Source organism: Sinocyclocheilus grahami, unplaced genomic scaffold (assembly GCF_001515645.1).
Source record: "Sinocyclocheilus grahami isolate Dianchi unplaced genomic scaffold, SAMN03320097.WGS_v1.1 scaffold319.1, whole genome shotgun sequence".
NCBI classification, from domain to species: Eukaryota; Metazoa; Chordata; class Actinopteri; order Cypriniformes; family Cyprinidae; genus Sinocyclocheilus; species Sinocyclocheilus grahami.
In genome coordinates, this window is record NW_015505498.1 from 1148568 (window position 1) to 1163092 (window position 14525).

At 38.0% G+C, this 14525-nt stretch overlaps 1 protein-coding gene across 1 annotated transcript in view; it reads left to right on the forward strand.

The window, feature by feature from the left end:
• Positions 1 to 14307, forward strand: part of LOC107602104 (Wilms tumor protein homolog) — a 15723-nt gene extending 1416 nt beyond the window's left edge. The window contains exons 2-10 of the mRNA XM_016294512.1: positions 1612 to 1731; positions 3127 to 3208; positions 7313 to 7393; positions 9465 to 9570; positions 10862 to 11006; positions 13187 to 13276; positions 13777 to 13860; positions 13992 to 14062; positions 14269 to 14307. Of these exons, the coding sequence (XP_016149998.1) occupies positions 1612 to 1731; positions 3127 to 3208; positions 7313 to 7393; positions 9465 to 9570; positions 10862 to 11006; positions 13187 to 13276; positions 13777 to 13860; positions 13992 to 14062; positions 14269 to 14307 (818 nt within the window). The remainder of the gene's footprint in view (positions 1 to 1611; positions 1732 to 3126; positions 3209 to 7312; positions 7394 to 9464; positions 9571 to 10861; positions 11007 to 13186; positions 13277 to 13776; positions 13861 to 13991; positions 14063 to 14268) is intronic.
• The last annotated feature ends 218 nt before the right edge of the window (positions 14308 to 14525 follow it).

The following is a 14525-nucleotide window of genomic DNA, read 5'->3' on the forward strand; positions in this document are numbered from 1 at the left end:
CTCACGAGGATCCGCACTGCGGTTTGGGGGCCTTCACCGTGCACTTCTCGGGGCAGCTCACAGGGATGCATGGGCCGTTTGCTGATTCTCCGTCCAGCCAGAGCAGGATGTTCTCCAGCGGGCCTTATCTGCCAGGCTGCATGGACAGCCCTCCTGCCCCGCACAACCAGGGTGAGACAGCCGACCCGCTTGCGGCTCACAGTCTCTCTGTCATGAGCCACACAATCTGTTTGTCTCTGCTGTTGGTGTCAAAAACATAAAAAAACACGAAACTTCAAAGTGGACGTGAGATGTTTGAGATTTTGCATTAAGCTGGTGTGTGATTGTGAAGTTACGGAGCTGTTGATACTGAATTGCTCATAGAGGATCTCTTATCACCCTCAAAATATTACTTCTGAAAAGTGAATTAATTATTGAATTAAATGTTCTACACTTTAGTGAAAACTTCTTTTTAAAATGATTTTTATATTTTATTATAAATATAGTAATAAATGTAATTATACATGAAATGAAATTATTCACATAGACATGAAATATCTTTGAATATGATTCATATCTGATAATCAAAGAAAATCAAATACACATTTTTGATTTGAATGTAAAAAATACAAAACCGTACTATTCAGCCGACATTTATATTATTCCATTGTGCTCAGTTTTAGCCGCTTCAATGAAACTGCATTCTGCGTAAAGGCTTTATATCTGCTGCGTCAGATTAATAAATGTTCTGGATCTTCCATTTGATCTCTCTGTTGCCAGATTGATTTTATGAAGGGCACTTCTGACCTCCTTAAAACATTTGGGAACACAGCTGATGTTCTAAAGGAAAGTAGATTAAAATGTTTCTTAAAGGGTTAAATTAGTATTTTACATTAAACCAACCGAATAAAATCTTTTTGGAGATAAAGTGTTTATAAAAAAAAAAGAGTCAGATGAAATGGTATTAAAGTTTAGAAGCATGAAATGACATTTTCTGTAGTGTTTTGGCTCAGTGGCTGATTAAGATGGGACTTTATTCATTTATTTCATGCAACAATTATTGCACATGCTGAATAAGTCTCACACGATGTCTCTCTCTGCAATCTAGCATTCATTTTTTCTTTGTGTTGATGACTTACAGCACTATGTGAACATCTTGAAGAGCTTCTCTCCTTTAAATCTGAGAGCTCACAATACAGAAGTCTGATGTTAGTGTGCTTAAATGCAGCGTGTTTAAATCACAGTACAAAGATTCACGTATCTACTTCTGTAATTTATCATTAGATTAACTTTAGGAAAAGTCACAACGACAAATTGATTAATTGGAAAAGCTTATTGGTCTCCAGCGGGTTTACGCACCAGATGAATTATAAGTCTGTTGGAGAGGGATGCATATTTACTGTAATACATTTTGTCAGGAGTATTAGTGGAACCTTTTCTATGTTTACATTAAGTCATTTTCAGATGATTACTTGCATTAGTTAGAATTTTATTGTCATTTTTAACACTTGTAAACAATGAACAATGGGCTATTCTTCAATAGGAAGAATGGAGTCAGCTGAGAAAATGTGGATTTCGCTGAGAACAAACACACTAATTTGTTCTCTGTTTTTCTTTGTCTCTTTCTCTCAGGTTATGGTACAGTAGCATTAGATGGAGCTCCCAGTTACGGACACACACCTCACCACACTCCACCATTCCCAAACAATACCTTCAAACACGAGGACCCCATGTCCCCCCAAAGCAGCATTGGTAAGGAAAATATATTCTCATTGTGGCATTTGAAGCAGTAAATGCCTTTGAATAAATGATGAGTAAATAATAAGAATATTGGGAGGCAAACATAAGTATTTTGCAGGTATATATATATATATATATATATATATATTTAAAAACTGCAGGTTAATCAAATAACAAAGTACTTAAAGGGATTACACTTTCTTGACCATGCTTTTAAAAAGTGTACTTTGTTGTAATGAAAAATTAAAGGTTTTACTTTAAAGCACATTTTGTTTTAATAATCCTTTGTCATGCTTTAATGACTATTACTATACATGCACTTGCAAAGGACTTTATTATAATTTTAACTCTAGTGTGTTATTTGATCGTACATCTATATTTTAAATATACACATCTTACAGTTATATTTTAAACGTTCTGATTGCAACTTCATCATCACAAATGTTTAATTACATATATATTTTTAAATACATGACATGCAAGTTTCAATAGAAATGATACGAACGTGTACTTTAGTTTACCATAAATGCTTGTCAGTACATTTGAACCATATTTCAAATGACAATAGAAATAATTGCATGTAAAAATGGACTTGGTCGGTCAAAAAATCACTCTTACATTCAACTAATTGCATTAATATAAAATTAGGCTGTAACACATTTTCATTCATTTTGCAAATGGCATGCAATTAGATATCCGAAAAGTGCCCGTGTATTCTTTTAATATATATTATTTCTATAAATAAGATCTCTTTTTAAAAGTATGCGAATGTGTACTTCTTTTTCAGAAGGGCTGTGCAGGACAGAGTGAATTCGTGAGTGTGTATTTAAGTGTAGTATGACAAATAAGATGAATAGATATCTGGAGATCACTATCCGCAAGGATCATCTCGAGGTTAAGTGTTAGATGGAGTTTTAATGTTAGGGCGGTAAATACTCAGATTTTTTTCCTTCTCACTGTCTTTTTTTACCTCTCTGTCTCCTTCCCCGAACACTCAAAACACTGTATGCAACAGTTTTTAAGTTCATTAAGCATAAATTACGCTGGCATGAGTGATCACCACTCTTTTTCGGGCAGCTGAGAGGAGGAAGCAGAATTGTGGATGTGGAGAAGAATGTTTAGTACTGCCGAGGGACTGATTCCCTGTCTATTGCCCTAAGAAATGAACAGAGAGCTCTCAGAAACTCTGCTGACTGCTTTATGGTCGCAGGGAGCCCTGTGCTGTTTGGATAACCGCAGTAAAGATGAGGCCGCACTCTCTGTTAGCTCTACTGTAAAACGCTTTGTTTCACTTGTAAACAGGAAAACTCAAGTATGAGGTCTTTGAAGAGGACTTTCTTTCAGATATTGCTGATATATATGCTCTTTGAGTGTTGTAATGTGTGCTTTGATTTTGTGAATATGCAGGTGAGCCGCAGTACTCCGTCCCACCGCCTGTCTATGGGTGCCACAGTCCTCCTGACAGTCTTTTGAGAAATAGCTTCAACAGGTACCTTCTTTACCGTTGATTATTAGTGTGATAAGAGACATAATTAAGCAATGCATGATTTCCTAATGATGAGTTTTGAAACTTTACTTGAGTTAATAACTCCCAAGGTGTGATTCATCATGCATGAAATGATAACAATACTGTCTATTGCCCTAAGAAATGAACAGAGAGCTCTCAGAAACTCTGCTGACTGCTTTATGGTCGCAGGGAGCCCTGTGCTGTTTGGATAACCGCAGTAAAGATGAGGCCGCACGCTCTGTTAGCTCTACTGTAAAACGCTTTGTTTCACTTGTAAACAGGAAAACTCAAGTATGAGGTCTTTGAAGAGGACTTTCTTTCAGATATTGCTGATATATATGCTCTTTGAGTGTTGTAATGTGTGCTTTGATTTTGTGAATATGCAGGTGAGCCGCAGTACTCCGTCCCACCGCCTGTCTATGGGTGCCACAGTCCTCCTGACAGTCTTTTGAGAAATAGCTTCAACAGGTACCTTCTTTACCGTTGATTATTAGTGTGATAAGAGACATAATTAAGCAATGCATGATTTCCTAATGATGAGTTTTGAAACTTTACTTGAGTTAATAACTCCCAAGGTGTGATTCATCATGCATGAAATGATAACAATAAAAGTGCAGTAAATTGCATCATAGAGGCAGCAGCCACGAATTACAAGAAGTTACAAAAGTACGCCGAATTGTTTGTGCAACTGTTGAAATAAAGGGATATTCCTGGATATTATCTAACGACAGCTTCTGAGACGTGCCACAGAAAACAATTTCTGCTTGTCCCTCAGTCTGCAAAAACATGCAGAAGTCTCAAAGGCATTCTGGAGGGTTCAAAAGCAGAAATGTTATTGTTTAAATCTGTGGCTCTCAACCAGAGGGACCTCAGGAAACTTCCAAGGGGTTGCTCAAAATGACCTACAATTATTTAAAATAAGACAAACAGGCTTTAAATGGGTCATGGAATGCATTTTCAGATAGATTATATTTCTAGAGGTTAGCTTATGAAGTTTTTAAAATATTTGTAAAGATGATCATTTTCTATCCTTATTTTCACTCTCTGTCATGAACACGTGTTTCAAGGGATGTTGTCTCTTTCAGAGATGCAAGTGAACTTGCAATATGTTTTTATTGTAGAGTAACCTCTTATATGCGTAATTTAAAAAAAATTCCATTTCACCCTTCAACAACAGTTTTTGCCTTTGAAGAACCAGAATTCCCATGGATCATGCAAATTGTTTTAAATATTATAACTGCATGGCCATGTTATACATTTTTGTAGTTATGCCAAGCTCTAAAATGTTTTATAGTGTAGAAATAGTCGGTAAAAAAAATGGAAAGGTCATGGGGCCTTCGAATATTGTCACAGACAATGGTGGTATTGCATGGAGTCAAAAAAAATTAAGAACAATGATCTAAATTATTGCTTTAGTGTTAGGAGGATATACGTCTTTTTTTGCTTAACCAACATAATTTCCCTTTCTTATGTCATATGAAACACAAATGTTGTACTGGCTTTACATGTCCATGACAGGTGTTTAAAACGTGGATATACAGTATATTAACTGTATAGTAAGTTGGATATATATTAACAGGACACAACAATGGCAGTAAGTGATTTTAGCAAATTAGTGCCACGTTAACACATATCTAGTTTAGTCACTTCAGTCTAATATGCCAAATCAAGTCAAATTTATTTAGTGCTTTGTACAATTCACATGGTTCACATCTTCATGCCTTAGTAGGTCCTTACATGCAATCTGCAATGAGGACCATCATTTGCTATCATTTACATAATTGACTTTTCGTGCTCTAAAACCCTCCACCTCCTCCAGCTCCACCTGTATTTATGAGTGTCTATTCATGCAGCAGCAGCAGCATATCTTACATGCTCACAGTTGTGTATTTATTGGCAGTAGAAAGTCCATACTGGCTCAGCAGCAGCATAGTAGATCTAGTTTGCCAAAAACCAATACATTAACATGCTAAAACTATTCAGATAGTTTTTGATATTTGTTTGAAATAATTGTTAAATTGTTACACAGCGTGTATTTTGTAATGGTTATTCCCGTGCAATGCTTTGCCCCATAGATCTTCATTGTATGTGTCATACTAAAAATTATTTTTTGCTGTTTTTACGGTTTCTTTTCTGTGGTAATTAACAACACGTCATGCAGTATATGCTGTTGATATAGTATTGAACTCAGAACATTCTTTAAAAAAGGCACATTAATTAGTGTAAGAAGTAAAATATGTATATTGCTGATTTGTGTCTTCACCGTGGCACAGCCCCCTCTGGTTTCTGAGTGACTGAAATTGAGCGTCAGTGAGGCCCAGTCTGGATGGCTCAGATAAATCCTGAGTAAGTCTGCAGTGAGTCTTGCTGTCTGCACAAAGGTTAAGAACTGCACAGCAGCTCTCAACAGGCCAAAATACACTCACAGTGATCTACTGCCCGTTTCCTCCAAATTCCTCTTCCCTTCTCTGCCTGCCCTCCCCAGAGACACGAGAGGATGGAGAGAAAGAGTTATGTATTCAAAAGATGAACTTTATTATAAGGAGAGGAGAGGAAACCAGAATATCAGTATATAACAATTGATGCTACCATTTAAAACTACAGTTTTCCAAAGTCTAATATTTTGAAATATTATTATAATTTAAAATAAATGTTTTCTATTTGAGTATATTTTCAAATGTAATTTATTTCTGTGATCAAAGCTGAATTTTCAGCATCATAACTCCAGTCTTTAGTGTCACATGATCCTTCAGAAATCATTCAATCAAGAAAATACTCTCACTCAAACACACTCACTCACTTGCATCAACTGGGTACTGTTGCAGTGTTCCGGTGACCTCACGAACCTCCATTTCTTGCCAATAAAATGAGATTATAAGGGAGCGAAAAGGGAAATTCCATCTTATTTTTCATTAGTGTTTGGCCTAGAAACTATCTTTTGCATTTTGAAACACTGGTATGAGCTGGAATGGAAAGCAATTTATTGGGAAGCAATGTGGCATCCAATTATAGAGTAATAATGAAACCCCACCATGACTTCTTTATTTTCCAATTATTATATTATATTATATTATATTATATTATATTATATTATATATTATATTATATTATATTATTTAACTATAAATTATTAACTAAATAAATAATTATAACTACAACAACTATTATTAGATCATCATTATTATTGTTAAATAATAATAAACAATAGTGTATAATTTGATATATTTTGTATCTCAAAGAAACTGTCTGACCTTCAAAAACTGCTACTTCAGCCCACAGAAAAGGGACAGACAGCATATGAGTCAAGATCATTTCCCCAAATCATTCCCACAATACCCAGAAACCATTGTGACATCACACTATTACATGACTGTGCCAGGCACTCGACTCGCCAGCCAGGACCACGTCAGAGCTAGCTGAGATGCAACACTTCACAACATGTGGTGAAACGCAGCGGATGTTTGTGTTTCCATAGTGCGAAACAAGCCTCCAGTTTTGCTGCTTGCTTAGAAAACAGTTATGAATCAGTGGTGAAGATTAGAAAGAGACATGTCTGCACTTCAAATCAGCCTAGTAACCAGAAAAAGAACACTGCATGAACAAAAATATTGTCTTAAAAAACTAAATCCTCAATTTCTTTCTCTGTGTCTTTTACTTTTTTCATTCCTATTTTTGGTGTATCCCTTCACTTTTTAAAAGTGTTGTGCTTCTTGAACCAGGACCACGTCAGAGCTAGCTGAGATGCAACACTTCACAACATGTGGTGAAACGCAGCGGATGTTTGTGTTTCCATAGTGCGAAACAAGCCTCCAGTTTTGCTGCTTGCTTAGAAAACTGTTATGAATCAGTGGTGAAGATTAGAAAGAGACATGTCTGCACTTCAATTCAGCGTAGTAACCAGAAAAAGAACACTGCATGAACAAAAATATTGTCTTAAAAAACTAAATCCTCAATTTCTTTCTCTGTGTCTTTTGCTTTTTTCATTCCTATTTTTGGTGTATCCCTTCACTTTTTAAAAGTGTTGTGCTTCTTGAGCAGTGAAGAATGAGGTCACATGACTGTGATTTATCTCTTCTGCCCTGGCAGTGATAATCTCTACCAAATGGCGTCTCAGTTGGAATGTGTTACCTGGAATCCCGTCGGCTCGCTGACACCCAGCATAAAGAGGTACAGACTTGGTCTCATATCAACACCTGCGCTTTTAAAAAGAATTCCAATTCATTCAAATTTTTTCCTTTCCTTTCCTTTCCTTTCCTTTCCTTTCCTTTCCTTTCCTTTCCTTTCCTTTCCTTTACTTCCCTTCCCTTCCCTTCCCTTCCCGTCCCGTCTTGTCTCGTCCTGTCCTGTCTTGTCTTGTCTTGTCTTGTCTTGTCTTGTCTTTTCTTGCCTTCCCTTCCCTTCCCTTCCCGTCCCGTCTTGTCTCGTCCTGTCCTGTCCTGTCTTGTCTTGTCTTGTCTTGTCCTGTCCTGTCCTGTCCTGTCTTGTCTTGTCTTGTCTTGTCTTGTCTTGTCTTGTCTTGTCCCGTCCTGTCTTGTCTTGTCCCATCCCGTCTTGTTTTGTCCTGTCCTGTCTTGTCTTGTCCTGTCCTGTCCTGTCCTGTCTTGTCCTTTCTTGTCCCGTACTGTCCCCCTTCCCTTCCCTTCCCGTCCCGTCGTGTCTCGTCCTGTCCTGTCCTGTCTTGTCTTGTCTTGTCTTGTCCTGTCCTTTCTTGTCCCGTACTGTCCCGTCCTGTCCTGTCTTGTCTCATCCCGTCTTGTTTTGTCCTGTCCTGTCTTGTCTTGTCTTGTCTTGTCTTTTCTTGTCCTGTACTGTCCCGTCCTGTCTTGTCTTGTCTTGTCCCATCCCGTCTTGTTTTGTCCTGTCCTGTCCTGTCCTGTCCTGTCCTGTCTTGTCTTGTCTTGTCTTGTCCCGTCCCGTCTTGTCTTTTCTTGTCCTGTACTGTCCCGTCCTGTCTTGTCTTGCCCCATCCCGTCTTGTTTTGTCCTGTCCTGTCCTGTCTTGTCTTGTCCTGTCCTGTCCTGTCTTGTCCTTTCTTGTCCCGGACTGTCCCGTCCTGTCCTGTCTTGTCCCGTCCTGTCCTGTCCTGTCCTGTCCTGTCCTGTCCTGTCTTGTCTTGTCTTGTCTTCTCCCGTCCCGTCTTGTCTTTTCTTGTCCTGTACTGTCCCGTCCTGTCTTGTCCCATCCCGTCTTGTTTTGTCCTGTCCTGTCCTGTCCTGTCTTGTCCCGTCCTGTCTTGTCCAAAACTTTCCTTTCCTTAAGAAGGACAGAAAGACAGCCCACATTATCTTTACATCCTCCTCACCTCTCTTCTCATCTTCTTTTCGTCTTCTCTGCCGTCCTGTGCCCTATTCTAATTAGTGTCTATTTTGAAGGAAGGCCTCGCTGTCCTCTGATGTTGTACTGCACTTTGAAACAAAAGTACAGACTGAAGTAGGAGCATGAATTATGCTGCCGTGACAGCAGAGGAGATAGGAATGGATCCTGCTCAGTCAACCAGTCCAACCCAGATAGAGTGTCTGACCTTGGATGTGTTGAAGGGGCAGTTCAGGGTAGCATAATTTTGTGTGTGAGAGAGACAGAGAGATGTCGAAATGAAGAGATGTAGACTAGCTGAAGGGCAGAGGGGAATGTCCCAAAGCACTGTGGGAATTTTGTGTTGTTTTTGAGCGATTGAGTGTATGTGAGCTTGTCTATAGACAGATGAACTCTGCCACTGGAGTAGGTGACTGAGACGCTGGACAGAATATTTATGCCGGCTGTCCAGATAAAAGATTTGGTATCCACCTTCCTCACTCCCAATGCCATGACAACCAGGTGTTTATCTACTGAACGGATGAATGGTTGGGGTGTGGGAGGACTGGACCAGCAATGGCTGATTGTGTAGTCTTGAGATGTGAAGCGAGTCGGACAAAGAAAACAGCTCTTCATTTGTTACTGGCCACACTACAAATCCCCCTCCAGACTAACAGTCCCCCTTGCTATCATTTATGACAGTTGAGGCATTTTTACAGTTATTTTTGGATATCACACCATCCTTTTGTTAATAAGGAGGAGAAGCTGATGCATATTTAGCAGAGCTCTTAACACATGTTCTTTTCTGAGAATCTTATTGGTTATACATGTCGTACTGAATAATATGTCAGCTCTGTTTGAGGGGTCTCTGTCTCTCTGCTCTCTGTGAGTGGTCTTGTTTTATCTGCTGTGTGTAACTGCTCTCTGTCTTTGGATTTGTGTCCAGTCACAGTGGCGGTTATGAGGCCGAAGCGTCTGCAGGAGCTCCGCTGGTGTACAGATGCAGCACTCAGTATCACATACACACCCATGGTCTGTTCAGAGGAGTACAGGTGGGTGATTGCAAAACACACATACTCAAACAGAGACACATATAATTTCTACCTGTACACACACAGATTGCATTCTCACAATAATATAACCACAAAGTGCGCTGGCAGTATTTATTACTAATAATAAACACGTGTGTATGTGTGTGTGTGTGTGTGTGTATATATATATATATGTATATATATACATAAATTATAATATTATATTATATACATATTTGTATATATTATGGTATATACAAATATAATTATATAATATATATTTATTGTATATAGTTTATATTTCATTCAAATGTTTGGTGTCGGATTTTCTCTTTAGTCTCTCCAGCACTGCATTTATTTTATAATATTGTGAAATAATATCGTGAAATTTAAAATAACGGTTTTCTATTTGAATATCCTGTGAAATGTAATTTATTCCTGTGATCAAAGCTGATTTTTCAGCATCATTACTCCAGCCTTCAGTGTCACACGATCCTTCAGAAATCATTCTAATATGCTGATTTGCTGCTCAAAAATAATTTCTTATTATTATCATCAATGTTGAAAACAGTTGTGTTGCTTCATATTTTTGTGGAAATTGTGAACAAGATTCTTTACCTTTGTTAAATTGAAACATATTCCATTTATTTGCAATCTTTTGTAACATTATAAATGTTTATACTGTCACTTTTAATAAATTTAATGCATCTTTGCTGAATAAAGGTATCAATTTATATAAAAAAAATCAGTAGTGCTGGATTATTATTGATAATATCCTCTCAATATCCTCTCAACACACACTTACACTGGTGTTTTAGATCAAGGTCAAATACACACTTCCCTCTCTGCAGATCTGCCAAGACCAGGACACAGAGCGCACCACAAGCGTGAAGTTTAGAGTAAAAGTGTGTGTTTGATTATTCAGGTCTGTTAAACAGAGAGCAGGACAAAAGAGCTTCACATGCGTACGAGTCCGGAGCAGGCGAGGTGTATCAGTCTGACACTACTTCAGTCTGTAGTGTGTGTTTGGCCTGAATCAACATCCATCAGAGCGTGAGAAAGCTGATACTGTCCAGAGAATAGTGTGCATGTATGTATGTTTATAACTTTAGTTTAAAGCTTTCCTCTAAAGCCTTTTAAAAGCTAAATTGATATTTAACAGGCCACAAGATAAGAGGGTTTGTTCAGATGCACAACTCATCCGGGGTTTGGTAACGCAGAAGTTAAAACAAACAAAGGCTCAGAAGTGCAGCAGAATTGGCAAATAGAGTTTGTTGATTGCCAATTATTCCCTGTTTTTTTCTCTCTCCAGGATGTGCGGAGTGTACCAGGCATCACTCCCTCCATTAAATCACCAGAGAGCAGTGAGAAACGACCTTTTATGTGTTCTTACCCCGGCTGCAGTAAGAGATACTTCAAACTGTCCCACCTGCAGATGCACGGCAGGAAACACACAGGTGAGATGCCACATAATACAAAAAAAACCCAAGTTTTTTCCCCCAGTTTCACTTTGGGGTCACAAACAATCCAAACCGCTTTTATGAGTCTAGGTTGAGATCTTTTTTTTCTCTTTAGAAGAACAGCAGGTGAGATTTACAGTGTTATGCAACATGCATAACAAAGTCATAATTCATACGGGAATCCATTTTTTTCAGACCTCCAATAAGAGAAACTGATGGCAAGGAATTCAGTTAGAAGATGTGAAAATTTCCATAGCTCAAAAACATAGATCAGGTCCACAAACAAAAATTCATGAGATCAGTTCCCTGGACATTTGAATTCTAGTTCTCAGGAATGTCTGACTTTATTCTAGTGACAGAGTGAGCCTGATAACAACTGTTATTCACAACCATGAATCAACACACACACACACACACACACACACACACTCCTCTAAAAGTAAACATGGGGTCATTTAGGAGGCAACATTATAGCAACATGACTGTACTGTCTAAGCCACACCCTGAAGAAGACACTTTACAGTAAACATTAGTAATTGCAGGACAATTATTATTATTTGGAAAAACATTAGAAAAATGGGTTCAACCCCCCATTGCGGTACTACATAGAGGGAGAATAACAGAAATAGAGGAGGAGATGGGGAAGTGGAGGGATTCGGGGAGAATTGATGCTGGGACGGTGCAATGAGTGCTGCTTCTATTGGCTCGTAATGATGATTGACAGGACTGAATGATTATGCTCCTCCCAAACCTACGCTAGGAACTTCATGTTAGTAACTAATGGGACTTGATTGTCAAGTGTTTCTGAAATGTTTTTCATTCGCACAGAAACGGATCTATTTCTGTTATTGTTAATATTAGAATTAATTATACTTAGGGCTGGACAATAATTCAATATCAATATATAACACCATTTACTTTCAATAACGGTGATATGATTTTTTTTAACATTTCCGATATTTCAAAATACATTACCAGTGTTTCCCATGCATTGATTTATTTGTGGCAGCCCGCCACAATATCAACACTGACCGCAAATTTTTTTTTCCAAAAGGACTGAATTGAATTGACTTCATTGAATAAACATGATCACTGCACTTTCCAAAATCAAAACGCGGCGCGGGTGTTTTATATGAATGCATCTTTGAAGGCAACCAACTGTCTTCGGAAAAGTTCAGATGCCATTTTCATTTGATCTAAAAAAAAGCAGCGTTTATAAGCGGAGCACTGCTTTGTGTGCAGCCGTTACCATGGAAACAGAGAATGAATTTGCATTTTCAATAAGCCCGTCTCCAGCAACATGTGTTTTTGTTGTTGCATATTTTCTTTTCGGTTTTCTGCAGCAACTCTGAGCACTTTTTCTATTCTTTATGCTGGCTAAAACACTTTTGTTTCAGTCCGTAAGAATAATCAGCCTATGTTATAGTTTCAAGTTTTATTATATATTATAATATATCGTTTTATAGGAGGAGGTTTCAGAAGTTTGTAGGTTGTGGGCGTTCTTGGCAGCTTTTCTGAGTCTTTTTTTAATATTGTTCATATCGATATCGGAATTATATCGTATCGACAGAAATTAAGAAATATATCGTAATCTAAATTTGTATCGTCCAACCCTAATTATATGACAGAAACTGCATTGCACATCGCTTTGGATAAAAGCGTCTGCTAAACGAAAAAAATGTAAATGTTCATTGCTTGAAATTTTATATAAAATTAATTTAATTTTTATCACAGAAAACACCATGGTGAGCATGATTATAATACTACAGTAAAACAATAATAGATCAATATGGGATCTTCAAACTGTTTAGAACATGTCAGTCTTTCTGCCATTTATGATTCATTAATAAATTTTTTAATTTATGGAATATCTGTATCTTGGTGTAATGTTACCACAGTAAATTATTTGTAAGGGGCTCCTCTCAGTTGCACAAGAATCACAAAAATGACTAAGAAACATCTGGAGTGAGTAATTTGTGACCTCATGGCATGTACAGTTTTATAGATGAATGTATGATTTATGACACAGAGCATAACAACAAAATAAATGCTCAATTCAAACGGCGCCACCTTGTGGGAGCTTCATGTTAATGGCAGAGACTACAGTCATGTTCACACACCAGTCTTCTAACACATATGGTCAGTTATGGACTGATGTTGTTCTCTGTCGTGTGCAGGTGAGAAGCCCTATCAGTGCGACTACACAGGCTGTGGCCGCAGGTTTTCCCGGTCTGACCAACTCAAGAGACACCAGCGCAGACACACAGGTTAGACACGTCTCTGCTCTTCAAAACACTCCAGGACAGCAATATTGGAGTTTTGTGGTCATTAATATGCTACAACTGTAACAAAAAAGGTTCTTCATTGGCATTGATGGTTCCATGAAGAACATTTAACATCTATGAAAACTTTTAATTCCACAAAATGTTCTTTATAGTGGAAAAAAGTTCTTTATATTATTAAAAAAAACCTTTTGGAAGCTTTATTTTTAAGTATAGTTTACTCTTAAACGTTATATATACTTTTAGCTTTTAGCATTAAAAGCTATTAGAATGTAAAATTCACAGTCTTTCTCTTCTGGGAAAACAGATCAAAAATATTGGTGACTCATCTTGCACTTAGGGGTGTATCCAAACTTTTGTCCAATCAGATGCTTTAGATTGAGATTGCCCCGCCCACTAATTCCAGCTGCCATTAATCCATCACTTGTATAAAGTATGAGAAGCCCACCACAGCTATCTCTCTGTTTCCTGCTTTGCTCCTGTAGGTGTCAAACCCTTTCAGTGTGAGACGTGTCAAAGAAAGTTTTCACGCTCAGACCATCTTAAGACCCACACTCGGACTCATACAGGTAAAACAAGTGCGTAAGCCTTTTTTCCAGATTTCTCAAAAACCATTTGATCCATTTGTTGCATATACATTGATTTTATTACAGCACATCATTAAAATGTGTTGCTGTGTTTCATCTCTTGCGGTTGTCAGGTGAGAAGCCGTTTACGTGCCGCTGGCCCAGCTGTCAGAAGAAGTTCGCCCGCTCAGATGAGCTGGTCACAGTGATGCATTCTATCCTCTTTTCCATTGCATCGCGAAGAAAACTGTTCAATAAGATTTGGGGTTTTGCTCGTATGCTCAGAGCCGCTGTTTTTAACAAAACTAAAACTAATGCTAATGAACAGTGTATTTTGCTAAGCAACAGTGAATAGCAGAGGAAGAATCCCGAACCGAGTCTCTTTCTCTGTACTCTTGTATTTGTGCGCAGTTCTGCTTTGTGTGCCACTGTATTTCTGCTGGCCCTTAAACGCCACCTACTGTCAAGAGAGTGAAACTGCATTGGTCTGAAAACAAAAATCACATGCGAAAATCTGACTGAATTTATCCAGAACATTCATGTTGGTGTGAACAGGAACGTTAGCAACATGCTAACATTAAAATTAATTATAAGTCAAGTCTGATCGCCATCGTTCCAAATCAGTCACTTGTGAGCTTCCGTTACCTGTTCAAACATGAATGTTTGAA